Source organism: Haliotis asinina, chromosome 5 (genome assembly GCF_037392515.1).
Source record: "Haliotis asinina isolate JCU_RB_2024 chromosome 5, JCU_Hal_asi_v2, whole genome shotgun sequence".
Classification (NCBI taxonomy): Eukaryota; Metazoa; Mollusca; class Gastropoda; order Lepetellida; family Haliotidae; genus Haliotis; species Haliotis asinina.
This window is the reverse complement of record NC_090284.1, coordinates 71,797,580-71,824,440: the sequence shown is the minus strand read 5'-3', so window position 1 is coordinate 71,824,440 and position 26,861 is coordinate 71,797,580. Positions and strand designations below refer to the sequence as shown.

The 26,861-nt window shown below is 39.4% G+C and overlaps 1 protein-coding gene across 1 annotated transcript in view; it reads right to left on the bottom strand.

Annotated features, from left to right (window-relative positions):
* LOC137284219 (rhodopsin-like) overlaps nucleotides 1-26,653 on the bottom strand; it is a 42,686-nt gene extending 16,033 nt beyond the window's left edge. The window contains exon 1 of the mRNA XM_067815950.1: nucleotides 26,162-26,653. Within this exon, the coding sequence (XP_067672051.1) occupies nucleotides 26,162-26,361 (200 nt within the window). The 5' untranslated portion in view covers nucleotides 26,362-26,653. The remainder of the gene's footprint in view (nucleotides 1-26,161) is intronic.
* Nucleotides 26,654-26,861: the final 208 nt, after the last annotated feature.

The following is a 26,861-nucleotide window of genomic DNA, read 5'->3' as shown; positions in this document are numbered from 1 at the left end:
TCAGGTCGTCGGTACAACATGAACATTATAACAACAACAAAAGAATTTAAAAGACAACGATGGGGGTAAATGAGTAACTTGAGACATTTTATGCAACATATGTCATATTTGGGATTTCACTTTCTCAGTAAAGTACAAATTCTAGTGTGGAAGTCGCAGTGGCTGAGCGGGCCAGGTGGCTGACTTTGTGTGCTGGCGATTAGGTGCCTGAATCTGAGTGTGCGAGTTTGAATCCCGGATGGGACTCAACCAAAAAAGTACTAGAATTTGTACTTTACTAAGAAAGTGAAATTCCAAATATGACATATGATGCATTTGACCACTTTCTAAACGGCATCGTGTAATCAGAGACATTTTATGAGAAGGACGTTAGATGGTTTGGTAGTGAAGCTGATTTCAAGATGACCATTCCTCCGTCAGTTGTCTTGAAATGAACCATGTCTTGAAATGAATTACTAGGCACGGGCTGATCGCTCAGCACAGCACTCGCTATTGAACAGGAACCATTTCTAGGAAATTCCAGGAAAAGCTAATGGGTACTACGAAATTTGGAAAGGATTTTGACATTAGGCACTCAATACGTACAAGTGGGTTCTATTACTATGTTAATTGTTTGGAATTGAAAGTGTATTAGTTTATTAACGGATCTGATCAGTGCCAACACAGACTGTGTAAATTAGAAACTTATAGAAAACTCGATTTCCGCATTAAATATGAAGTAAAGAGGGCAATTATTTCGGATTACCCACGTGGTCACGTGGCTCCTAATTTGTTACAGCTATGTTCACTGGTCATTTGGAATTGCCAAAATACAAAGAGACTAAATACCATTGGCTGAAAAATCATGCTGAATAATCCAAGCGAATAAAAGATAAAAATGTGTATCTCCCTCGTCACTTTATTTTCTATCAAAAATTAGAAGTATGTAATTAGAAGTCCTTCCACCCTCGTCACTTTTGAAAAAATGTGCCTCTAGAAACATTTAAATTTCTTGGTGGAGCCTCATCGCCACATGCTGAATTAATGCTGATGCAGTCACTAACTCACTGATTAAGTGAGTGAGTTAATATTTAACGTCACATCGGCAGTATTGCAGCCATATCGTGACGACAGCATTCTTAAAAAAGGAATATCGTATATGACAAAAACCTGTCGACGACGGACGGTAAAACAACTAGGATATCACAATAAGAAATAAAACTAGCGTGAAAAGTTAAAACTAATATCCCTATTCAGACAATACAATATAAAAACAGGCTATATAGATCACCAACAACTGAAGGTAGATCACCATACTAGGGGCCATGGGGACTTACAGTACTTCTGCTACCTGCATGGTCCCTAGCTGGATTTACACCATCCCCTCAGCTGCTGGTGATAGTATGCAAGATTAGCCACAAATTAAAATGACAGAAATACTACGGCTAAAAAATATGGAAGACTAAATTTGACTTCAAATGTTTTGGGACTTACGTACCCTCTCATGAGGACAATAATTTTTCAGTGCTTTAACCCCCCTCGAGGATACAGCCACTAAGACTCTAAGTTACGAATTCAAACTTCCAAGCATAAAATATTTATCTATTTACAATTCATTTAGTAAATCTAAGTCTTCTAAAAATGCAATAATTAAATGACAGCGAACATTATTAAACAGATCCTTCAAAGTTTGTGAAGTAAAATATTTATCCCTTGTGATGGAATATTCAACACAGTCAAGCAAAACATGCTTGACTGTGATTCTTTCATCACAAGGGGTACAAAACGGAGGATCTTCACCTTTTAATAGATAATCGTGAGTATACCTCAGGGCCAATGCGACATCGTCGCATAATGACCTCCTCAGATCTGGACTGACAACCCAAGTAAGTCTAACCAATATAAGGTTTTATTTCATGCAATTTATTTATACCTCCCAGGGTATCCCACTTCTTCTGCATCAGATCACAGATATAAGATCTTATTGTAGCTTTATAATCTGAGCATGGAATAAGAAGTAGTGTCACAGATTTGTTGAGTGCTGCCTTAGCAGCAAGATCGGCCATTGCGTTACCAGAAATGCCAACGTGACTAGGTAACCAACAAAGGACGATGTCGCACTGGCCTGTAGCGAGGTTATTGTGCAATTCAATAATTTCAATTAAAAGTGGATGTTTACAAGAAATATTTTTAATAGCCTGAAGGCAGGAAAGAGAGTCGGAATAGATTATGTACTGTTTATGTTTAGGGTGTCTTTGTATGTATTTAAGAGCAGTTAATATGGCGTTAGCTTCTGCTGTAAAGATAGAACTATTATCTGGTAATCTAGAAGATATTGTTCTGGATCCAATGACAGTGGCACAAGCCACAGCGCCACCGTCCTTGGAGCAATCTGTAAATAAGGATTCATAATTGTTATATTTATGTTTTAATTGATTATATTCTTGTTTATATTGTAATTCATCAGTTTTCTTGGGGCCTAACCAACTGCCAAGGAGGAGAAGAAAGAAGACGAGAAGGAGCTATATTTTCCAGCTCAATACTAGAAGCAGCAAGAAATGGCTTAATTCTGAGCCCAAGAGAACAAGGGAAGACATTTTGTTATACAAGACACAACTAAATGCAGGATTTGACTCATTAGAAGCTAATTTTGTGATGTATTGTAAAGATAGTTTTATACGGCGTTGATTGAGAGAAGGCTCGTCAGCTTCGACGTATAGACTGTCGATAGGAGAAGTTCTATAAGAACCAAGACAAAGTCTTAGGCCTTGATGATGAACAGCATCTAACAGCTTTAAGTTGCTGCTACATGCTCCACCATAGACGATGGGGCCATAATCAATTTTGGAACGGAGTGAGTGAGTGAGTTTAGTTTTACGCCGCACTCAGCAATATTACAGTTATATGGCGGCGGTCTGTAAATAATCGAGTCTGGACCAGACAATCCAGTGATCAACAACATGAGCATCGATCTGCGCAATTGGGAACCGATGACACGCGTCAACCAAGTCAGCGAGCCTGACCACCCGATCCCATTAGTCGCCTCTTACGACAAGCTGAGTCGCCTTTTATGGCAAGCATGGGTTGCTGAAGGCCTATTCTACCCCGGGACCTTCACGGGTCTTTGGAACGGATCAGAGATCTATACAGATGGAGGAGGGTAGCTTGACCACCTCCACATTTAGAATTTGAGACAACCTTTAACAAATCGAGTGCCTTCAGGTATTTAGATTTAAGGGATTTGATATGCCGTGAAAAGGTCAAGTGTGAATCGAAAATAAGTCCCAAGAACTTGGCCTCCTTAACAACTTTGATTGGGGTGCCACTTAGAAATAGTTCTGGGTCTTTATGGGGTTTGTATTTACGACAGAAGTGTATACAATTGGTTTTTTATTTAGAAAATCTAAAGCCGTTTCAAGACACCATTTATCTATTTTGTTTAAACACAGTTGTAGATGCCGTTCAATAGTATGTATATTTTTCCCACGACAAGAAATATTAAAATCATCCACAAATAACGATCCATCTATTAAATCGTTTAAAACTTTAGATAAACTGTTGATCTTGATACTGAAAAGAGTGACAGACAAAATACTGCCTTGTGGAACACCCTGATCCTGATTGTAATGATCAGACAGAGTAGAACCCACGCGGACCTGGAATTGTCTGTTATTTAAAAAGTTGGATATAAATTCAGGCAAACGACCCCGCAAGCCGAAGTCATGTAAATCTCTTAAAATGCCATATTTCCAGGTTGTGTCATATGCTTTTTCAAGATCAAAAAAGATAGACACAGCGTCTTTTTTATTAATTAGTGCGTTTTTATCAAATGATTCCAAACGCACTAAGTGATCAACGGTACTCCTGTTTTTACGGAAACCACACTGAATATCTGTAATGAGGTCATTGGTTTCCAAGTACCAAACAAGTCGATTATTAATCATGCGCTCCATAGTTTTGCAAACACAGCTAGTTAGCGATATAGGCCGATAGTTCGAAGGGTCCGTATGATCACGTCCAGGTTTAGGGATAGGGATAACTATAGCATCATGCCATGAAGAAGGAAACTTTCCAGATGTCCAGATATCATCAAATATATGTAAAAGGGTCTCTAAACATGATTCCGGTAAATGTTTCAGAAGTTGATAATGGATGTTATCAGCTCCTGTAGCAGTATCATGGGCCTGGTCAAGAGCTGTATGGAGCTCATGAATCGAAAATACCCCGTTGTATTCTTCCCCGTTATCTGAAGTAAAATTAATAGCTTTCTTTTCTTGCTGTTTTTGATACTTTTGGAATTGAGGTACATAATTCGAGGAAGAAGAATGTTGTGCCAGTGACTGATTAAGTGAAGACGAGGCAGACGAAGCTTTATTGCCTTAACTGAACACACAGTGGACTGATCCCAGGTGGTGACTTTCGCCTGCGCTTGTTTAAGGCTGTTAATGAACTAGAGCTTGTGGAGGAGAACATTTCATTAAGGCTTGTCAAGTTGCCTCTTGTCATTGACAACAGTGCCATGACATGTGTCTTTTGCCGGGATGTAATTGACATGTACGTGGTATATACCTTTTTACGTATTTTTTTTGTAAAATGTTTGATTCACTGTGTCTCTTTTCAATCAGATGTTAATAGGTTTTGCTGCAAGTTGAAGGGTGTGTGTCACATTCAATCACCAACCCCAAAAGGGACATGTATGGCAGTTAAATCTAACTTCAATCAATCTTTATTTCGTACTGAAGAGGCAACAGACCTATAGTATATATACATATATATTGGGGAATTACATAAATAAATGTATTTACATTACAGTGATGAAACGTTTTGTTCTATTGCAATGTGAATGAACATGGCAAGATTTCGTAATATACTTTGACTTTTACTGCTTACAAGTGTTCAGAATTTTATTATGTTTGGATGGATATAGCAATATCTTTCAATGTATTTACAACGTATGGAAAAATATGAAGGATATGTGATGAAAACGTGACATTCCTCTTCAATTCCATGTAATTTACAACGTGTACATATTCTATTTTCTTTTTTAAACATTTCAATATCTGCCGCTTTCAGTGAACCAGTCGAGAGAAGTTTGAAGGTAAATGGCTTTCTGCCATGGCAGCCGTGTCAATTTACACTTATCAGAGGGGTACACAAAGTACGCAGTCTAGTACGCAGTCTAGACTACTAGTTGTTCAACTTTCATTTTGTGAAAGTCGCGGTGGCAGAGCGGTCCAGGCGGCTGACTTTGTGTGCTGGCGATTTGGTGCCTGACTCTGAGGGTGCGGGTTAGAATCCCGGATGGGACTCAACCGAAAAAAAGTACTACAATTTGTACTTTACTAAGAAAGTGAAATAACAAAATGACATATGTGACACGATGTCGTTTGGAAATGAGATCGGACTGTTTCCGTGTATCTCACTAGTTATCTAAAACTGAACAATAACAAAATATGACCAACAAGTCTGACTGCAGTTCAAGAGTGAAGATGATGAGTTGATACGCCGTATTTATATGCAAGGATCCGGAAGATAACGGGACACTGGGCCCAAATTTTCGAAGCTCTCTTAGCTCTAAGATAGTCGTAAGTGCCATACATTAACATTAACTTACGACTATCTTAGCGCTAAGAGCGCTTCGAAAATGTGGGCCCTGACCAGGAAGTGATGACCGGGGGGTATGCTGATGGCTACACAGTGGTAGTTGTTTTGACAAGCCGAGAGAAGCGATGGGATTTAAATTTATGCTTATTGAGAGGAGCTTATCTGAGTTGTAATTCGAACGTTTACGAAAATTCTTGATTATTTCTAACACATTCCCTCATGTACATATTAGACAGAAGTTTACTCGTCTTGTTACTGAGACCATGACATTGAAATAAAGACCAAAGTTTTTCGCGCAGGACAGACTCAAAGGCCTTCGCAAAATCAACTGTCCTCCTTGAATTCAAATATCTTTGTATTATACTTTGTGAAAATAACATGTTGTCAACAGTGGTATTTGTATGTCTAAATCCAGCTTGCGATTCATTTATCTTACCCATTGTATCTCCTCAGTTTACAAGTTTCCTATTAATTATAAAAGTGAAAATTTTACTAAATATTCTATAGTCTGGCAGAAAATGTTTCAGGACGGTGTTTGGTAACTGACTATAAGTAATGTTATTCCTCTATAGTTATTTGGGTTATTTACATCACCACTTTTGTGAATTGAAACAGTGATACCAATCGTCCAACAGTGTGGGAAGGTACAATTTTCCAATATAGTATTAAATAGTAGTTCCAGGTATGGTGTGATAAGGTGAGACGAGTGTTTAAAGAATTATGGTATCATGGCATTAAACCCTGGTGAACTTATATGGTTTTATGAAAACGTTCAAATGAGCTACACACTTGATTTTTAGACATATATTTGGTGTACCTATTGATTAAACATATTAATGATGCTTGACATGAATTTCGTGTTTTCGTTTCTTGATTGTGTATTACCCTATAAGAAACAGTGTGTCAATGAAATTCGATTGTTAACTGACGGACTGAACGGAAGGGCATGGTTCAGTAAAAAAACACAATCAAGATTTGAAGCCGTAATAGTCAGCTTTAGTAATATTTCTCAACGTTGCATTGTTATCATGTCCTAGATGCAATTACACATATGATGAAACAAACGCAATACCCAACATCAGCTACGCTGTTCAGAGTAAGAAAAGCATGACTAAATCTAACGATCTCGTTGTTTGTGATTATCTGATTCATAATTCATGCCGGAGTGTAATATGATCTGAGAGTAAAGTAGAATAATGAGCAATTATTATTTCATGACTTCTCCTTTTATTAAGGTCAAGGTCGTTCGGATATGTAAGTCAGTGAATGATGAATACATTTGTGTTTGCTCTCAAGGCATCCACGAGAACGATAATAATTACCAACCGGTTAATATGATCGTTTACTCAAACCGCAGTTTATCAATTAAACGTTTATGATTAAAGACGCTATATTTTATATCCTGTTAGCCCTATACTTATTCCAATGACACTCTAAGCAACTGCAACGTTGTACACCCAAATGTTTAATATTAAAGCACACTAGAAGCCGATTGATGGGGGTTCGGTTTCCCCGGTAAGTGCCTAGGCTTGTCAGTATCGCAACCGACCTCATGGCTTTCCCCAAGTGCTAAACGTTACAGGCGTGCGTTACTTCGGACTTTCCTCCCATATTAAACCTGATACCCAGTGGCGTGTGATCCTTTGCATAGAGCTCTGGTCACAAACCAGTTGAAGTTAAGCAACGTAGAACGTGACGAGTCCTTAGATGGGTGACCGCGATTGTCAGCCTATATTCTGACAGTTTCTGACAACACGAAGGACAAGCGATACATGTAGTCTCACCTTCGGCAAGTGAGTTTGTTCACTCCCAGCAAAAAAAAAATGGGTACCCGGTCGGATAAGTCGTGTGACTGTTAACCTAAAAGGCAGCACAGTTTATCCGGCGTAAAAATGATAGATATTAATCCTGTAATGGGACAATGAAAGTGCATTATTAATAAATTATATATCTGATATATTGTTCAAACACTTTACATTTCACGTCTGTAGAATTTTCTACTGAAAGATTATACTACAGAGCATAGTCAACATATTTCCAACATGCACATGATATGATCCAGTTTCTATTAATATACAGTTCAGCGAGGTATTATCCTACGCACAGTCGTCAGCGGGATCACGAGCATCAGAATCGACTGATGTTAGCGAGGAGGTAGGTGGTCTGAATCGGACACTGACGTGATATAAAAGCTATTACACACCATACGTCCTCCAGAACACATAACATCGTTATCAACACTTCTTTCAAGTTGGCTAAAAGGTGAAGTCTGCGGTGCCTGCATCAGATAAAAAGCAGCCTTTACTGTAACCACATTCAGAGCAGAGCACCAACTCCAGTAGACCTCTGCCAGGCATGTCGACAAGCTTATCACAGAAACATCTCTCCATGTCCTGATTAGTGCTAGCTCATTAGCAGTACTGCTAGTGCTAAAACACACATGACAGGAGTCTGTTCACTTCGAGTCACCACAAAGATATCGTTAGTGCGTTTGCATGGTATAAACAGAACGTTGGATCTATACGCCACGGCAAAAGCCATTAAGCCCAAGCAGCAGTATAAATGCAAACTGATGTGTGGGGTATTATTTCGGTAATGCTCCAATAATACTGTACCGCCCTTTCAAGACACGAGTGCGCTGTGTGAATGAACGGTTGTTATGTTCGAGCAATTACCTTGAACACGGCCACAAACCCATTTAAACCCATAAACCCAGTCAGTTGTGAGTAAATGAATCAGTGAATTGTGTGTAATGCAGGTTTGAACATTGTTACACCACGGCAGGTGAACGACGAAGCCAGTCCTTTGTTAAGTTCGCCAAAATAACGCTGCCAAACCTAGGAACAGCACCTGACAGAACCTGGGCTAACAACCAACGAACACAGGTTTCTCTGTGCCCTATGGACACCTCTGCCTAACAGCAAATTAGGCGTAAATCCATCTTACTCGTCATCCAGATCGCCTGGAAGGTACGTTCTGACAACCTCCGGTCTACTAAAATAAGCAACATACCTAAAGTAAACAGTCGATCTACTTGCTAATTACTTCTTCTTATCTTGCAACAGAAGAGGAGAAAAGGTAAATCTTCATGAAATTCTGCTCACTCAAAACATATGCAGCGTATAAGAAATATGGTAACATATGAGAAACCGGAAATCAGATCAAACCAAACTGTTCTCCCATACTTAAACACAGACTGAAAACATCCGTACTTCTAAGATCTGTTTATGGGCAGATGATAGCATGGAATCAATGTGAGGTGGTGTGCACGTGTATTTCATACAAATCGCACACATTTTCAGCTAACACCATTGCAGAGATGCACTGACTGTGGGAGGGACAGCTGTCTGCTTGCTTCCATTGCTTCATCTCCGTCACTGTCTCCTCTTGGGCGTTAGTGTGTTTAGGGCTCATATGTGTATTTTGTCACGTACACCTGAATGTGCTGTTCTCTTATATTCAAAAGGACAAGTCCCAAAGAAAAACGCTGGTTGACTTTACATTTTCTCAAATTCATCTGCAGTCAAAGTGCTAAGCATGTCTTTTGTATATACACAGTCATGGTCAGTCCAAATTCGCAAACAACAGAATACAGAAAAAGAAGCCTCGCGATATGCGACCTTTAATGGTGGACATTTAGATGTTTTCATCAAGAATGGATGAGGAAGCATACGTCAAGTCTCCCCCTCCCTCACCTCTCCGAGCCGTAATCTACCTACCTATAACCCTCGGAGCAGGGATAGACCCTTATCATCAGAACATGGTAAAATAGTCGGAGTGTATTAAATCAACCCAAGATTCTGGCAAGGGTACACACCGAGGATATATTTGGTGCATTCCGATTCCTGCGATTGTGTCTGAAAACAAAATTCCCTCAATCAACATCGTAAAAAAGGTTCAATGCGTATGTCTGTGTGTGTTTGCGTTGCGTGTGCGTGTGTGCGCGTGTGCGTGTGTGCGTATGTGCGTGTGTGTGTGTGAGAGAGAGTATTTTGTGACATCTCCTAACAGTGACCGTGGCGTCCTGTCTGGTTGCAGACTGAAGTATTTATGATAAATATCTTATTTGCGTGATTCGTGCTATGTCGTAATCACAGGTTAGTTCAATAATTCAGGTGACATTACATCCGTAGAGTCACTCTGACATAACAGATTAATCCGTGGCATTCCAGTCAAATGTAAACAGGCACTCCTCAACAAAGTATTTATACCAGCTTTTTGCAATACACAAGGGGCTTTTGCTGTTAACACATTCAAGGCTTCCACTTTCCATCCAAATCCTTGGCGCATTGCGTATCGACTGAACCTACAACTGACTAATATGCTTTAGCTCTAACTTGACAATTACAAGAACAGATTCAAAGGAAAGAGATGACGTATCCGTATTTAAACAATCATTTTCTCTAACGTAAAAACTGGAATACACATGGACAAGTGATGATATTGATCAATATACTATTCCCTTACGAGTAATAAGCAGGTTGTGGGTTTGAATTTTAGATTCACTATAGCAGTGCAAACAGGAAATCTTTGTTCAAAGACGTAGATAAACAAGACCCTTAACCATATGGCGTTGCATGCCAGGCAAACTGATTTGGATTAAACTGAATATGGTCTTAAACGTAACTCCATAATGGTGCCAACTGAACGATCTGGATTAACACGCTCTACAAGCTGGTCCTAAATGGCGCACTTGTATCTAGGTGTTCATTCATCATGGGTGTTTAAAGAACACTGAGCGTCAGTATGTATTAATAAACATCAAAGGATAGACAGAGCCGTCACAGGCTCCATTCGAACCTAAATATCTAACGGAAGACACACCTAAATGTAACTTATACCGTTATGTATACAGAAGGGGACAACTGTAGAAAACAGCACGTACGCTTACTTGAGATCCGAAATCAGTGTAAGCAGTGCACTTCCTTTAATGAGACGAGTAAAGAAACATACTTTGTCAGCGGATATGAACCATCTGGTAATGAGTCCGTATGAACTAACCCTAGAGATCAGGTCAATTTACCAATGATTTACGTGAGCAGGTTTTAAAAAGGCAGTAAACGAGATGAGATTCACTCGGATCTGATCAGTAATTGAGTTACATAACTACGTGTCACCCTGACCTGTGAAGAACGCCCGAAATAACGCAGATTTTAGGTGCTTACCACTTCGCTGAACATCAACAAGCAGGGCAGGGGAATGGGAAATCATATTATCATATCGTGTTCTCTGATACGAAAAGCGAACCGCTCTCTTGAGCTGTAAGCAGGTCCATCGAATGCTTCCCCTTCCTGCATAAAACGCATAAATAATATAAACCTTTCATTCCCATACGACATATCTCATTAGCATCACTCATTAGCATGTGGCTATCAAATCTCTATCATCACTCAGTATCATGTTGTTATGGATCGGTATCAAATCTCTATCATCACTCATTCTCATGTTGTTATGGATCGGTATCAAATCCATATGCCATCACTCATTAGCATGTGGTTATGAATCGGGATCAAATCTCTAACATCACTCATTCTCATGTGGTTATGAATCGGGATCAAATCTCAATCATCATTCAGTATCATGTTGTTATGGATCGGTATCAAATCCATATGTCATCACTCATTAGCATGTGGTTATGAATCGGGATCAAATCTCTAACATCACTCATTCTCATGTGGTTATGAATCGGGATCAAATCTCAATCATCACTCAGTATCATGTTGTTATGGATCGGCATTAAATCTCTACACCATCACTCATAAGCACGTGGATATAGATCGGTATCAAATACCTATATCATGAACCATTAGCATGTATATATGGATCGGTATCAAACATCTATATCATGAACCATTAGCATGTATATATGGATCGGTATCAAACATCTATATCATGAACCATTAGCATATATATATGGATCGGTATCAAACATCTATATCATGAACCATTAGCATGTATATATGGATCGGTATCAAACATCTATATCATGAACCATTAGCATGTATATATGGATCGGTATCAAACATCTATATCATGAACCATTAGCATGTATATGTGAAACTTCAGCCTTTCTTTCTAAATGTGTTGCTCATAGCTGCTATCCCAATCTATAACCTATGTGACTGTATTCTTTGATGTTGCCACGGTAACAAACATAGCAGCAGTCACGTGCCCCGAACAGCTGTCAAAAGCGCAATTATTCAACGCCATGACCTTCTCCGTGGTATGTAGTTGATACGGGTTGCTTGTTCTGGTTGCACGACACGAGCTGGAAGATTCGCGGCTGGCTCAAACATATAGACACTAAGAGTGGTGCGTGCAACGCCCATCAAGCAACTAAATTGCCGCAGGAAAGGCACCTTTAACTATAATGAATGTGCCAGTTCACTGCCAGCATACCAGGAAGCATGCTTCAAAGCAAACACATATTCACGAGACTGCAGATAACACGACCGCAGTGAATCGACTCAGGGAAATAATGTATTATCGGGTTATCATTTATATCATAATACAAATTCTCTTGAATGACAGTCTATACGTCCCGCCACAGCAATACATATATTACACACACAGGCAAGAACGAACGCACGCAGGCACGTATGTAATTAGTATTCTCTTGTAGAATAAGGTTTACTGTCATGTATTTCGCAAGAACTGTGAGAAATGGTCATAACTGCTACAGGGCTTTTTCCAACAAAACACTCGTTGTCGTATAACTATCGTATCTTCTTGTAGTTACTGCGGTCACAGAACTAGGTTGGTTTTGAAGCAGACCCCGAGGACTAACTGCCACATTTAACGTAAGTCACCAAGTGAAGATCTAGGAGTGGGCACCTGATAATTCTTCAATACCCTAGCAACTAGCTGCTAAATAACCCGTACCAACCCGTGTAACCACTTGAAATAAATCATTCAAGAACAAGCATGCGGATGACATATTTATTTGAAGTAACCAGACGAAAAATCTTCATCAGTTTATCTTCGATAATGCAGACTATAAATGGGGTGTGCACTGGGTGTATCGTACAAACTGCAGTCTCAGACTCCAAATCTTAAATTTAGGAAATCAATAAAACTGGGCAGCACCCACGTCTTGTAAACACTAGTATCAGCCTAACTGACCAAGGAATTATTAAGCGTCGCTTACAAAGGCGATGTGTAAACAGAGATACCACCATCGCCCGCTGCTATTTACAGTCGAGTGCAATTACTCTAACACCAAATGATATATACTTGCCATTTCTAAAAAATTAAGAATAAGGAGTTCCATTGGATGACATTCATTGTTCAGGGAAACTCACGTATATTATTCCAAGCTCTTTTGAAAGACACTAAAGTTCGCTCAGAGTATTGGTTCATGGTCTGAAATGTTCATGCACAAATTCAGTTCTTGTCAAGTCTGTGAACACCTGGTGTTACCACCGATTTCCAGTAACACGTAATTTCAGCACACTGTCACCTTTACGCTCACCATTTCGGTGCAAATCGTTTCGGCATAGTGTATAGTATGGAATGGATTTTGGAATGGATTTTGGAATGGATTTTGGAATGGATTTTGGAATGGATTTTGAATTGAAACGATAGAATGGACTTGGAATGGGAATATATGGAATATACTAGTACTCATCTTGTACTAAACAAACCAAGTGTTGTGCCGACCTTCAAACAATAATGAAATTGATAGTTAGTAAACATGACGGAAGTCCCGTTCCCTCCAGCTTCCAGTTCCACCCGCTACAACAGATAGTACAGACGGTTTCCCTATGGGCGGCGTTTGATATTTAATAGAAATAGAACGTATCAATAATGCGACCAACTTTTCTTGATGAAAGCTGGTATTTTAATAGATGCACTTAATGTCAACTACGTATGGTAATTTCAACCAGTTTACCTAGCTATCGTATACCTGCCACGCCTTAAATCCTTGAAGATATCTGAACCTTTTTCTCATATTTGTCTTACAGGATTCGTAGCAACATGAGACACTGCTGCAGAAAGCAGTAGGAATACAACACTGGATCATCATGGTGACCAGAAGGCCAAGGCCTGTAATACTGGCTTGTGAAACAAGAGAACGAAACCTGTCATCATAACTGTTGCTGAAATAAATAACATCTGAATGAAAATTGCCACGACTGTTAGATTCCAAGATTATTATTGAAACTGTAAGGATTGTTTCCAATTCCCTACCGCTAAATGTCGACCACCCTGACAATAAATCACCTGTTGTAAACAGAACATCTGAAGTAGGTCGATCATGTAAACAAATCATTTGACGCCGTTCGCTGTGTTGTTTTGTGCTCTGTACTTTGTCCCATTTTCAACTTGTTTACTTAGCCTGTATTCACATTGCTGGAGACAAGGTTATAAAAAACTAATTCAAATATCTCCTAATCCATATATTCGTTTATTACGTGAGCCGTCAATGAAAGTTCTGTGTTACCTCCGAAGTAATTTCGTTTCTGATTGGACTGACGTCTTTCATGAGAAAGGTCAGATAATTCATTATATTTCACTAAATATGCATTGATCAATCTTACGCGAAAACACTGGTGTTTGTTAAACAATGTCAGAAACAAAGTGACATTTTCTATCAGCCATTTGGCTGAAAACATTGGTGTTTGTTAAACAATGTAAGAAACAAAGTGACATTTTCTATTAGGCATTTGACGGAAAATGACAACTATGTACCACTCCAGTATGCCACTATCACATCCATGATCAAATCTGGTTTGACAAAAGTTTTTATAACGTCATATATTAGTGCAAGCGTAAACAGAAATGTCAAGTCTCTGCTATTCCTTAGTATGTTACTATCTGAAGATATCAAACATTTTAGTATACACTGTATATCATTATGATATCAAGGATATCTTAAGCCTCTTAATAGCACACGCATCACGGGGAGACAAAGATGATATAGAGCCTCTTCGGTTAATACTTGAGACAAAGGTGATATAGAACATGAGGTTGGCGTAGTTTGATCTCAGAAAAGCAAAGGTTTGCGGAAGTTTAATACAGATAAACATGAGGTTAGCGGAGGTCGATTTCAGATGAAGGTGAGGTTAACCAATCTCCATCTCAAATGACCATGAGTTTAGCGCAGTTTCATCTAAGGCAAAAAAAGAGGTTTGCAGAGACTTATCACAGCTAAACATTAGATTAGCGCTATTATGTTTAGCATTGGTGGGTTCCTGCACAGTTCTGGATGTTTCCTCACAGTGGCTCGTCTTGTTCATGGCCGTCATAACAGATGCAGTCAGAATATCGTAATATCTCATTATATAACATTCTGACATTGACATTGTTACAGAAAGTTTCCATGGGTAGATATAAAACACAAGTGTTCATTTAACGGGTATGATGATTCAGCCATTTGGGAATTAATTCACATAAGACACTCGCATGCACCGTTCGGTAATAACGAGCTAACTAATAAGGAACATAATTGATTAGATCAGAGATTTAGGAACCACACACTAATGTAATTTGGTAGTAATTGCTTATATAACATAATTATCCACTGTCTTGATCCTACGTGTCTCAGTATAATGCATCCCCCATCTATTGCGAAAAGCCTATAAGTAGTCATGGCACCACATTCAGTGATGGCTCACAGAACTGGTACTACGTGAAGGAAAGTGATTAATTACGGAGACCTGTAGAGTCGGGTCATTATTGCTGTAATAGATAAGACGATACGAACAGTTGCGGGATTACCGTTTAGGCTGGAACGACTGAATACAGATACAGGATGCCGATATTAATGATCAGAGCTCTGGTGATCGTACCAGGTACTTTTTTGTGTGCACATTTCTTTGGGGGTATGTTCGGAGTTAAATACGTGCCAAAAATGACAACAGAAAATCTTCTTCAGTAGCCTTCTTACACTACGGACACTTGTTACTTTGTTGTCCGCGCTTTGACTGTGTATGAGATATGCGATGACTAGCTGTCCTTAGCGGTACCCTCGGCTCCTGCAATTTGATGGAATTATGTTTCCACTCACTTCGCGGTAGTGCGAGTGCGCTAGATACAAATGTTCTCACAAAAATTGCTTGAGACTATTTTCATGGAAGCAGAATTCTAACATGACAAAAAGGTTAATTGCTAGTTTACACATTGTCGTCCTCAATGTTTACCCACACTATGTGTGACTTTTCCCAGTTTATGTTAAAAGAAAGTAATTTGAGGTCTTCAAAGGTTAGAAACCTGGCAATTAAATCAATTGGTCACCATTGGTCGACTATGCAGCCGATGACAAATACGCCTACCCATCCTATTCCAACGCCGATTGTATAGACTCGCTTCTCCAAGAAGCATATTCATATTTGATAATCAGAACAAAGTGAAACAAAGACTAGTCTTGAAAATATTACATTACTTACTTTCTGCCACTTAAAGAAGAATTCGGTATTTCGCTTCATTTCCTGATATTCCTTTGGATCTGAAATTGTGATCTAAGTGTGATCAGTATTAGAAAATCTATCCATATATATTCACCAACATAAACGCAAATGCCAGAGACAGAGAACCAATTTCGATTATCAGCTGAAATAGAATTAATGTATCATACAAAGCCAACAGTGATGTTCGTTCTGACGATACCCAGCATTGCCACACACGTCCAAACACCAGACAATAACAATACGAAAGAAATATCTGCAAAAAGCAAAGTGTATTTTACAATTCTGAGTATCTTTACATGAGAGCAGCTCTTGATAACACCTAGTTTCAACGTGGGAATTTCAGAACCAATATCAGGTAGAAGGGCCAGTCAGGATAAACAAACACTTGCCTCTTGGTATCCTGAGGTGTTCCTCATGCCTCAATTATTCGTAATTGAGGAATGATTGCTCCAAAGCATCGTGTTAGTTTGTGGGTGTTCGTTTACCTGCTTGCAAACCAACCGACAATGAATGAAACATGAAACATAAACCACTGAAAGTTCAGATTCAAGTATTGAAAGACTGTAGCCGTTTGATGTTGTCGGTTTTATCTTGAGGGAAATATTACTGGTATTTGTCCATCTGTCGGCCTATGCCTGGAACGTGACGCCATTACTCTGTCAAATACGGGTCTTACGTTTATCTGGCACTTGTAAGTAGAAAGATAGACCATCTTATACCTAAACTGAATAAAGAACCAACGGCAATATATGTTCGGTCTATTTGAACGTATTGATTAACTAAGTCTGCATGTGTTTGTGTGGGTTTACGCCCCATTTGATTTAAACATACTTTAGTCACAAATGTGAAAGGGGTTGGGGCTATCTAACGTAAAATGCCGTTAATATTTACATACACGCATTTACAATTGTTTATACTTTAGGAAGGAACAGGGAGAAAGACAGAGACAGAGACAGAGGAGAGAGTATAGGAGAGATAAAGAGGGAATAGACAAAGAGTCACATCTGTGATTACTCAAACCGTTTTCATTGATAAATATAAATCTGAACACATTAGAAAACGTGTTCATTCTGTTGAGTGGTTATATCTGCAATTTCAGGTAACACTAATGACGATGTGATTGGACAGTCACGTTTTATATGTTTTTTTTTATAATTGAACATTAATGTATCAGTCTCTTGAATGTTGCACAATTTACATTTTAACATGAAGTGATGTTCATTTTCATACGCATTCCCATGCTAACAGAAAGCAGAATCTTTCATGAAGAAATGACACAGATCCTATTTAGCTGACTAGTCATATATCACAACTATGTGTTAATAATATTAAATGTGACAATATTGCAGCAATATTAAGGCCGGGGACACAAGAAAGGGGCTTCACAGACTGTACCTATATGGGGAATGGAACGCGCGTCTTCGGCGTGAAGACAACAGCTTGCCACTAAGATACACCCACTGCATGTGTTAGATACCCTGCTCACACCCACTTGGAGATGTACTACAAACAAAAAGCATGAGTACATCCTAAAATTTGATAGTGATATATAAACCTAAACGTGGTAAGTACATGAAACTTCCCATGTGCTTAATGGGCAATTTAATGGTTGAAATGTTTGAACACGCAGTGAAGCAACTAATTCAATATTCGTTGACATGAAATATTATCAAAAACAGCGAAAAGCAGGGGTGCTGACACTCAGCAGCACCATGTTTGATCCGAGCACCCAAACACAACAGACTAGTGCATGTGGAATACAGACTTCCCATGCACAATGTGGCATCATTTCCCTTAAAAGAAGCTGCAGACACTAATGAAGCTTCACAGCTTCTTCACCATGCCACAACACAGACCGCTAATCGTATTAAGTTTGCGTATGACTATCAAATGTTAGGGTGATCCCATACTCTTTGTGTATATTATGTATAAATGTTCTACTATTTGATGGTCATACAGTGGGGGACATAATATTCAGCATTGGATTACGAATCCGTCACTGTCTGGAGTTTCATGAGTCCAATAATGAACTTATAGCTGTTTTAATTAGTACCACAGCAGACTCGGCAGAAGTGGCATTTCACGCCAACACATCTCACAACGTTGCCCCTTGACACGTGTCTTGATATCCGAGCACCTCGCTGATGTTAAAAGCAGATGACTAATCGACAGTTGTGGTTTGATCTTGATGAGTGGTTGCCATTGACCCACGGGTATCAATCACCGTAACACAGTGAAGGTCTCTGGTTTCAGAATGAAGCAATGTGTGTTTTATGTCAAAGCAGTAAGGCATTCTCTATGGAAAGACTGATTGTCACTACTAAGGAAATATTTTATTGTTGAAGTTAACGGTAAAAAAGGTCGATATCCATGTCGCGAAATATATTTCGATATGTGCTGGAGCCAATTTCAAATATTTCACATGAACATACTTTTGTTATAAGATAACTATTTACGCTTATATGTCCACCACATTGTCGATATTGATAGCCACTTGATCCGGTGGCGTCTGAACATGAGTCTATTGGCGGCAATGATACACACTTGATCCGGTGCCGTCTAAACAAGAGTCTATAGGCGGTGGCGTCTAAAGAAACCTCTACTAGCAATAGTGATACACACTTGATCCGGGGCCGTCTAAACAAGAGTCTATTGGCGGTGGCGTCAAACAAACCTCTACTAGCGATAGTGATACACACTTGATCCGGCGTCGTCTAAGCAAGCGTCCATTTGCGATATTGATACACGCCTGATCCGGTTAGCAATGTTAAAAAACACTTGGTCCGGTGGCGTCTATATAAGCAAACGTCTATTGGCAATATTGATCGATACACACTTGATCTTGATTTTGACATATCCATTATACGGTATTCCTGAAATATCCAGTATACGGCATGCTGGTAATATAGTTTAGATCGAATACTGGTAATACCCTTTTACCATATATTGGTAAGGATGAACTGGCAGTGCGGATATTTCAATTAAATTGATACATAGTGGTAATATCTGTTGCCCGGTATACTGGTAACATCTATTATACTATACACAGGTAATATTAGTATAATCAGCCTGATAATCTCCCAACACGTGACATGCGAGAAATTTTCATAATTCGACCTACGGGTGCTACCTATTCGTCGGCAATACTGATTACTTATATTACACAGTGTTCGGACTGTGTAATAGTATACGCGATACTAACTCGATATATATCGTATGATACCACCACTATGATGTATACTTGTATATGTATTCTGAACCATGGGTTGATGTACCTTCGTGTCCAGTGAACCAATGATATATATGCTGTGCACTTTACTGTTGATTTTTATTTCTTATCTGTACATTGTACTAGTGGTTAATAATGGTATGCCAGCGATATCAATATACATAATATACATAATTTACACCATGTTGGAGAAAGCATGCTGTTTTAAATAGGATGTGCCCTGTATGACATCATCCGTCACCCCTGCAAGCACCTTTGGCAAATTGGCGACCCAGTGTGGACATCAGACATTGCTGTAAAACAAGAGATGCCTACTGCCTTATCTATTTCAGACTACGACATGAGGACACACAAAGACCATCGGCATCACAACAGGTTAGTATTTGTGCGGTCGGGAATGATAAGAAGTCATTAAGTACACGCTGAGCGTTCTGAACCACTGACTTTAACGTTGATGTTATCGAGAAAATCATGCTTTGTATAAATGTGTCGACTATTTACTGTGTCAAACAAGCTTTTACAGTGCCAGGAGTCAAATCCCTTATTCGTACATAGCAAGTTTGCAAATTGGATAAAAACAATAAAATTCCGAAAGGGATACTTTCCAATGACGTTTTTTTCACGAAATGCCACTTTTCCAACTTAGCTTTGAGAAACCCTACATATTCTAGAAATATTCCGGAAACGGCTGTTTCCATGGAAATATTGCTTCATACTGCGTCATCACAGACAGATGACATCATTAAAGCCACTGATGCTTCACACTCAAACTGCACGTTTTACACTCAAAATAGATTTACTAATGTTAGCCAATGATAATTTTTTTAAATGATTTTGGATGAAACAAACGCAGAATCTCGCCCCGATGTTCTTCTATCTACACTCGTCGACAACGCTTAAAATTCCACGAGACATCTCACAGCATTGATCTTATATCAACTCGTGATGATTTATATGATTAAAAAACCACTCGAGTAAAATTCTCTTTTTACATTACTAGCCACAGATCTTACATTTCACAGGCGCCATACCGCCATGTTGGTTAATTCCAGCTAAGACAGAATTCTAAGGGCAATATAAAACTTTTACGATTTTCTTTCTAATTTACCCCGAAAGAAAAACATAAGGAAAAACTAATTTCCAACGACATCAAATGATTCCTGTCATGCTACCGATGGCGTATGAGTCGTATTCAAGACCGTCCTTTTCTGTCTAAAATGTGTTGCATTTAGTCCGTCAGATACCAGCTCGAAAACCGCATATAACGCCAGAAGCTGACCATTAATAGAGACCAAAGCTTTTCCCCATGACGCCCGTACTCAGCTCCGCTTCAACCACATCTTCAATCGCACCTTGATGGCATTATTGTTGTATTGTCACCGTAGTCAGTTCTTCGTTATAGCATGAAGTCCGTGACTACCTTCTAATTGCATTTAATTGACTTCTGTTAACTTTATTAGACTAGTTTTAACCTCATATCTGAGCAAACTGAACCAGTGTAACAAAGCAGTGTTTATATTTGACCTGGATAAGTAATATTTACTCTGCATTCACGTGATGAAGTGGAAGAAGTACCATTCACAAGTCAGAGGGCAAAGAAGTTGCCATGAAACATTTTAAAATAGAGGAGCTGTTATCCATAAAGTGTTAAGATCAATCAACAGCCAACAGGCGTGATTGCCGCTATCTTCACCCTTAAGTTGTTTCAAAGGCATTTAGAAGTTGGTGGGATCAAACTAAAAATGCTTTATGGTCAGGTGAAGAAGAGACTAGGAACTGTCTCGAAACGTTGTGACCATAAAGCATTTTTAGTTTGATCTTCACCCTTGTTGTGAAACACGTCCGGAAATGTACAGTTCATTATAGTTTTGGCCTCACATATCGAGGCCATCAAATTATTTTCCAATCTGCTTTCACGTGAAATTAATAGAAGGAGAGAATGATCTTGCTAGAGGCCAATACGACATTGTGTGTCCTTGGTTGCTCAGCAGGTGACACAATGGCTGATGCTTCAGCACTCAAAACACCAGTGGTTCTTAATTCTCTACACTGTAAACCTATCGCTAGATGTTGCATCAGAGATCACAGAACGTTATATATAAATATATAAATAAGTAAGAATTTTAACCATTTATCGGTTTTGCCAACTTGGTTTGTTAGGGCAGATTTGAAAAGGTTGTTTTACTACGATGTCGAATCGGTCACATTAGACATGACGTTTATTGAACTGAGGATTCTCAGTTTTGTATTGCTTGTGAGAGTTAGAATTGATCTTCAGCTGACTTGCTTGACACATGTCTTCATGTCCAAATGGTATAGATCGATGCTTACTATGTTGATCACTGGATTGTGTGGTTCAGATTCGATTATTTACAGACCGCCGCCATATAGGTGATATACTGCTGAGTGCGGCATAAACCTAAACCCACTCAGTCACTGGATGTACTGAATTTCCCATGACACTTGAAGCAAAATAAATACATACAAAATAAATAAGCCCTTGTTAAATTATTGTTTTTAAAGAATCTGGTAATTGGTTGATGTGCATAGCGGATAAACTGGTAGAGTCAGGCTGCAACTTAGATTGTCCGCGGAAATAACGTAAAATATTTGCCCCCTTTGAGGGTCTGTCCGTTTCACATCATTTCAAAACTTGCTGGGGTGAGTGCTGGAAGCAAAAGTGTGTGATGAACGGTTACCTCCACCCACTGCACCGAGACCAGCAATCTAGTCGGCTGTGCACCGCCCACGTCACAGTGTTTAGCAACGCTGGGTGACCGTGTCTAGCAGCTCGACTCCTTGCAGTGTGCAGGACTTCAGTCCTGCCCTAGAATGGAGAACACGTGACACATGGTCTCGCCCTAGGCACGTGAGTTTCTATAAACTTGTCTCTGTTCACCCAGCAATAAATGGGTACCTGGTGGGATAAGTGATATGATTGTTAATCTTCTATGGACTCACTTGGACTCACACAACTTGGGTTATCTGGTGTAATAATGCGTTAACTACTTGAGCATGTACAAGTACGATGAAACAGATGGTTTATTAAAAGTAATTATTTATTATATGGGTTCACCCATGTGAGATTGGATCCCGGGTATTCGACGTGATGAGACAGCACTTAAACCAGATGGGTTACCCATCGCCCGATGTTTCACTCACACGCTTACTGAAAGTAGCGAGATCTCGTTAACGTATATCAATTTAATCAATATCACATTATAGCAGTTACTGCAATGAAAAGCTGTAGTTGTGTTGACCCTGCGTTCATTCACCTTTACTGCCAGATGGATATAATACTGAGTAGACACTTATATTTGCCGGCAACACGTGTCTGCCAGAATTCCTTCCTTTTCTTCATTGAAACGTGAACCATGCGTCATTTAGAGTTTTAACATAAACGCGGTACTTGTATACCATTCCACTGATACTGAAATGAAAATATTCCAAATTGTCCCAGTTCCTTACGAACTGAATCCATCATAAACACATTCCAGAGAGAGAGAGAGGCAGAGGTTGGTGCTTGCGATTTTAACTGAATTAATCTAGCGGATGATACATTAATGTGCGTATATGCATCCTGTTTGCTCTGACATCACTATGTTGGAAAATCCCCAAACACCTCCAATCGTTTGTTGGCGATTCCAGCAACCGTGAACCCGTCAACTAAACTGGGTTACTGATTGCACTGATATCTATGTATTTATCTAACACTAATCTATTACCACCCCTAGCAACCAGCACTGCAAACACTTGTTCAGTGTGAGTAGGTAGGGGTGTGATCACGGGACGTTGCCAGGGCGACTTACTAAGCTCTTTCAGAGAACGCGTTGACTGATACATATCGATATTCATTTTACAATCAAGAAAGTAGTCCAGTAAAAAGGACATGACAAGTTCCTCGAAGAATCGTCGTTTGGATACAGGTAAGATACAATGATGCATAAAGGATTTGTCGTGTCATTGTACCAAGCAAACGTTGACAGTAACTCTCGTACCTTATTATAGATCTACGACTGTCGCAGCGCTGAGGACCGCCGCACCTTGTATCTCATGAAAGTTGGTATGTCACTTCGCGCTAATGCGGAGTCACTGCTGGTGGCATGGGGCATAATATACGGTACTGTTGGTTCTGTGTTTCACAACGCATATATTATTCATCTCAAGTTTACGGAGAACCCTGTAGGAAATTTTAACTATACCTTGTTTACACGAATGATGACGTCATAATGACGTAAAGTTTAGCAAGACACAAGTATGGCGAAGCGTGATGCCAATGGATAACGCTTTAATGACAATCTGCACGCTTTCAATGAAAAACACATTGAGACAATATGAGTTGTTCACTGGTCACGTGGGGGCATGAATTGAGGTACTCTCGATGTTTGTATACGTTCCCTGAGCCCAAAGGTACCCCAACCCATAGTTCCCGAGGGAGCAGTGAGCAACTTACCGAAACCTCAATGCTAATTTTGAACTGTTTAAAGCATGGGTATCGGATCGTACACTTCAGCCAACCTGTGTGAATCAAACGATTCGAATATTGCATCTTGCTGTTTTTCCCCGTAGGTATTGTTTTACTAAAGTATTGTTCCAAGGGACTACATTTGAACGTTTCCTCAAAATTTATTGGAAAGAGAGTCAAATGTTTTCGTAGCCATCACTAGATTTTGCACAAGAAAAGAAACACAGGAAAAACAGATTTAGAGTTATCTCCCTTACATCGCTTTCCATTCGCAAAACATCAGTAATTTCAGTGCATTTAATGTTGTTCGAGATAATAAATGTAGGTACCACGAAGTTCAGAATGAGTTGCTATTGGCAGTGGGGTATATTGCAGTGTATCCTGCTTGTAAGCGGTGTACATTGAAAATAACAGCCAATCAGAAAACGACATTTATGTGTGAGGTAAGATGAATACATTTTACTGCATCTTACAGAGCCTGATATGTGAAGATACAGGGTCACTAAAATATGATTGTTTGTTGGTATCGGATTAAATCAAAGGACTTGACTGAAAGTAATATTCCCAGTCAGGTATGAATCTTGACAAATCGTCAATAAACATGGCGATCAGCAGTAATGCTACTGCCAATTCTGAAATCATGGGCACCAAAGTTGTTCTTGATAAACGTTAGGTTTACATGAAATCTGACTTTTTGTGCAGAACAATCAGTTATAGATATCAGCGGCCAGGCAACACCCAAAATTGCGCGAACTGCATCAAGAAGAAAGGGTACAGTACATGCACTTGTAGTACCTCGCGATCGGGGAGAGTGTATTGCTGCACATCATCTCCTTCAAACATGGATATTTAACACAATAAAAAAAATGCACGATCAATTGACAATCTTCAGTAATGATTACATACGGTGGTTAAAGGAGGGCGATTTAGCTTCAAAATAGAACCCATATCTACGAAATTATCATCTACTGACGTAAACTGCCATTCAACTGCTAAACTGGGATCCAGGGGTCAGATTCGGTCACTTGGTTGGTTCATATCACCGTATTCCAACTGCTAAGGTCGATGTCTGGGCTGTCTTGACCAGGCATGACGAGTTACAGACTTATCGCAGGAATACGTGTCGTGTACATAGCCTTTTTTTGTACAAAACAACAACCGACAACATTATGACATAAATTTTATATTACATTTGAAGTACTCCTTCTTTCTCTTTTTTCAAATACAGATTCCACTTAAGACATATGGGAGTAAGTGAGTGAGTGAGTGTGGTTTTATGCCTTCTTTTAGCAATATTCCAGCAGAAACGGGCTTCACACGTTGTACCCATTCTGGGAATCGAACCCTAATCTACGGTGTGACGAGCGATCGATTTAACCACTATGCCATTATGCCAAGCTGACGTAATCTTTGTGGTGACTGAGTGGGTTAGATAGCTGACTTGACACTGAGAATGAGGGTGTGTGGGTGTGTGGGTTTGAATGCCGAATACTCCTCATAAGTACTAGAATATCCACTTTACTGACAAGGTGCAATCCCAATACTGGATCGTGATCGGTTAATCAAAGTCATTTAGAGGTATATAATCACGTTATATACCTCTGATTTTCCAACACATCATATAGTTGTTTAAAATCTGAATAACACAGTTATGGTAGAATGGAGATAAACGTATTGTGTTGGACAATCAGAGGTATATAAAGAAATTATAATAGCTCTAAATTGTGTATTTAAATTGTTTTTGGTTTTAAATCAAAAGAGCTATTATAATTTCGTTATACGTGAGGTTTTAAATACAAAATTTAGAGCTATTATAATTTCTTTATATACCTCTGATTTTCCAACACAGTATGTTTATCTTCTAAATATATGTAACACAAGGCCACTCTCTGAAAGGCACTAGGTCTGCAACAAATACAATCATTAAACAAGCACAGTATACGGGGATACTGTATTGCATGAATTAAAGATGACATAAACATCTTGTCTTGTGCGATTGTGGATCAATGAACTCGGTTGTAATAGTAATAACGTGATCGAGACACTATTTTCACAGAACTAAGAGGTGTGGTCGTTTCCTGTCTCCGGAATTTTGAATAATGTAGTTTGATGACTGTGTAAATCAATCAAACCAGATATTAATGTCATTCAGTTGTTTTTACGTTAAGGAAACCTGTGGATCTTGTGTCATTCAAGAAACTTTGAGCCAAGAGTTTATGAAGCACCAGATATTATCAAAATAACACTGCCCAGGTTTTAAAAGAACTCCTCTCTTGTCATTTGTTCACGGAATCAGGTTTTGTCGGACATCATTTGGAACAGTGTCACACCCACCTGCACAATATACACGCACATCATCAAGATGTAAACCCAGTCAGCAACACCTTGGAAAGTGTATACATTATGACAGCATAGTTTGACTGTGCCTGTGTGTTTGACGCGTTTGACGGATAAATCCTACGTTGTGGGACTTACCTCAAGAATAGGCAGATGACTGTGCCGTTGCCAATGATGCCGATGACGCCCATGATGGCTACACATACTCCGATGACAACGTACAGCCAGGTTTGTTTATCATCAACAGTCAACATCAACGTCGTAGAGTTGTCCACGCTGGCGGTGACGTTCGTAGAGACGTTGTGGCACAGAAGGTCGGGGAAGTTTGCGCACTCCATGCTATGTGCAATGACCACATCCCTCGACTTCTCTACAAATATAAATGTTTTACCTCATCTGCAATTTCACTGTTTGTCATGAGTACGTGAAATCCTCACTACCCTATTTACGTGCATAGCATAGAGCATAACTATGTGTCACATGCGCCAAGTATCCGACCACGAAGCGAGCGCCGTCTCTGTCGCTCCATGATTGTAACTGTACTGTGGGAGCTACCGTGGCACCAGCTGATTCAGCGACAGAAGCTCGTTCAATACCAGCATCCTTCTCTCTCGCCAACGCTCGCGGTCTGCTGCCGGGTGTGATTGTTCAGTTACCTCCCCTACATCGGGCCATTGATTCTGGAGGTATTTGTGGATCAGGTGAGAGTATTTTCACTTCATTCGATAGTGTTAATTACGGAAACTATTTGCATAGTTATGTCAATATTACGGGTCGCTCTTAACATTTTTTTTGATAGTGGGTCACTGTCCATGGTCTTGGCCTTTGCCTAGATCTA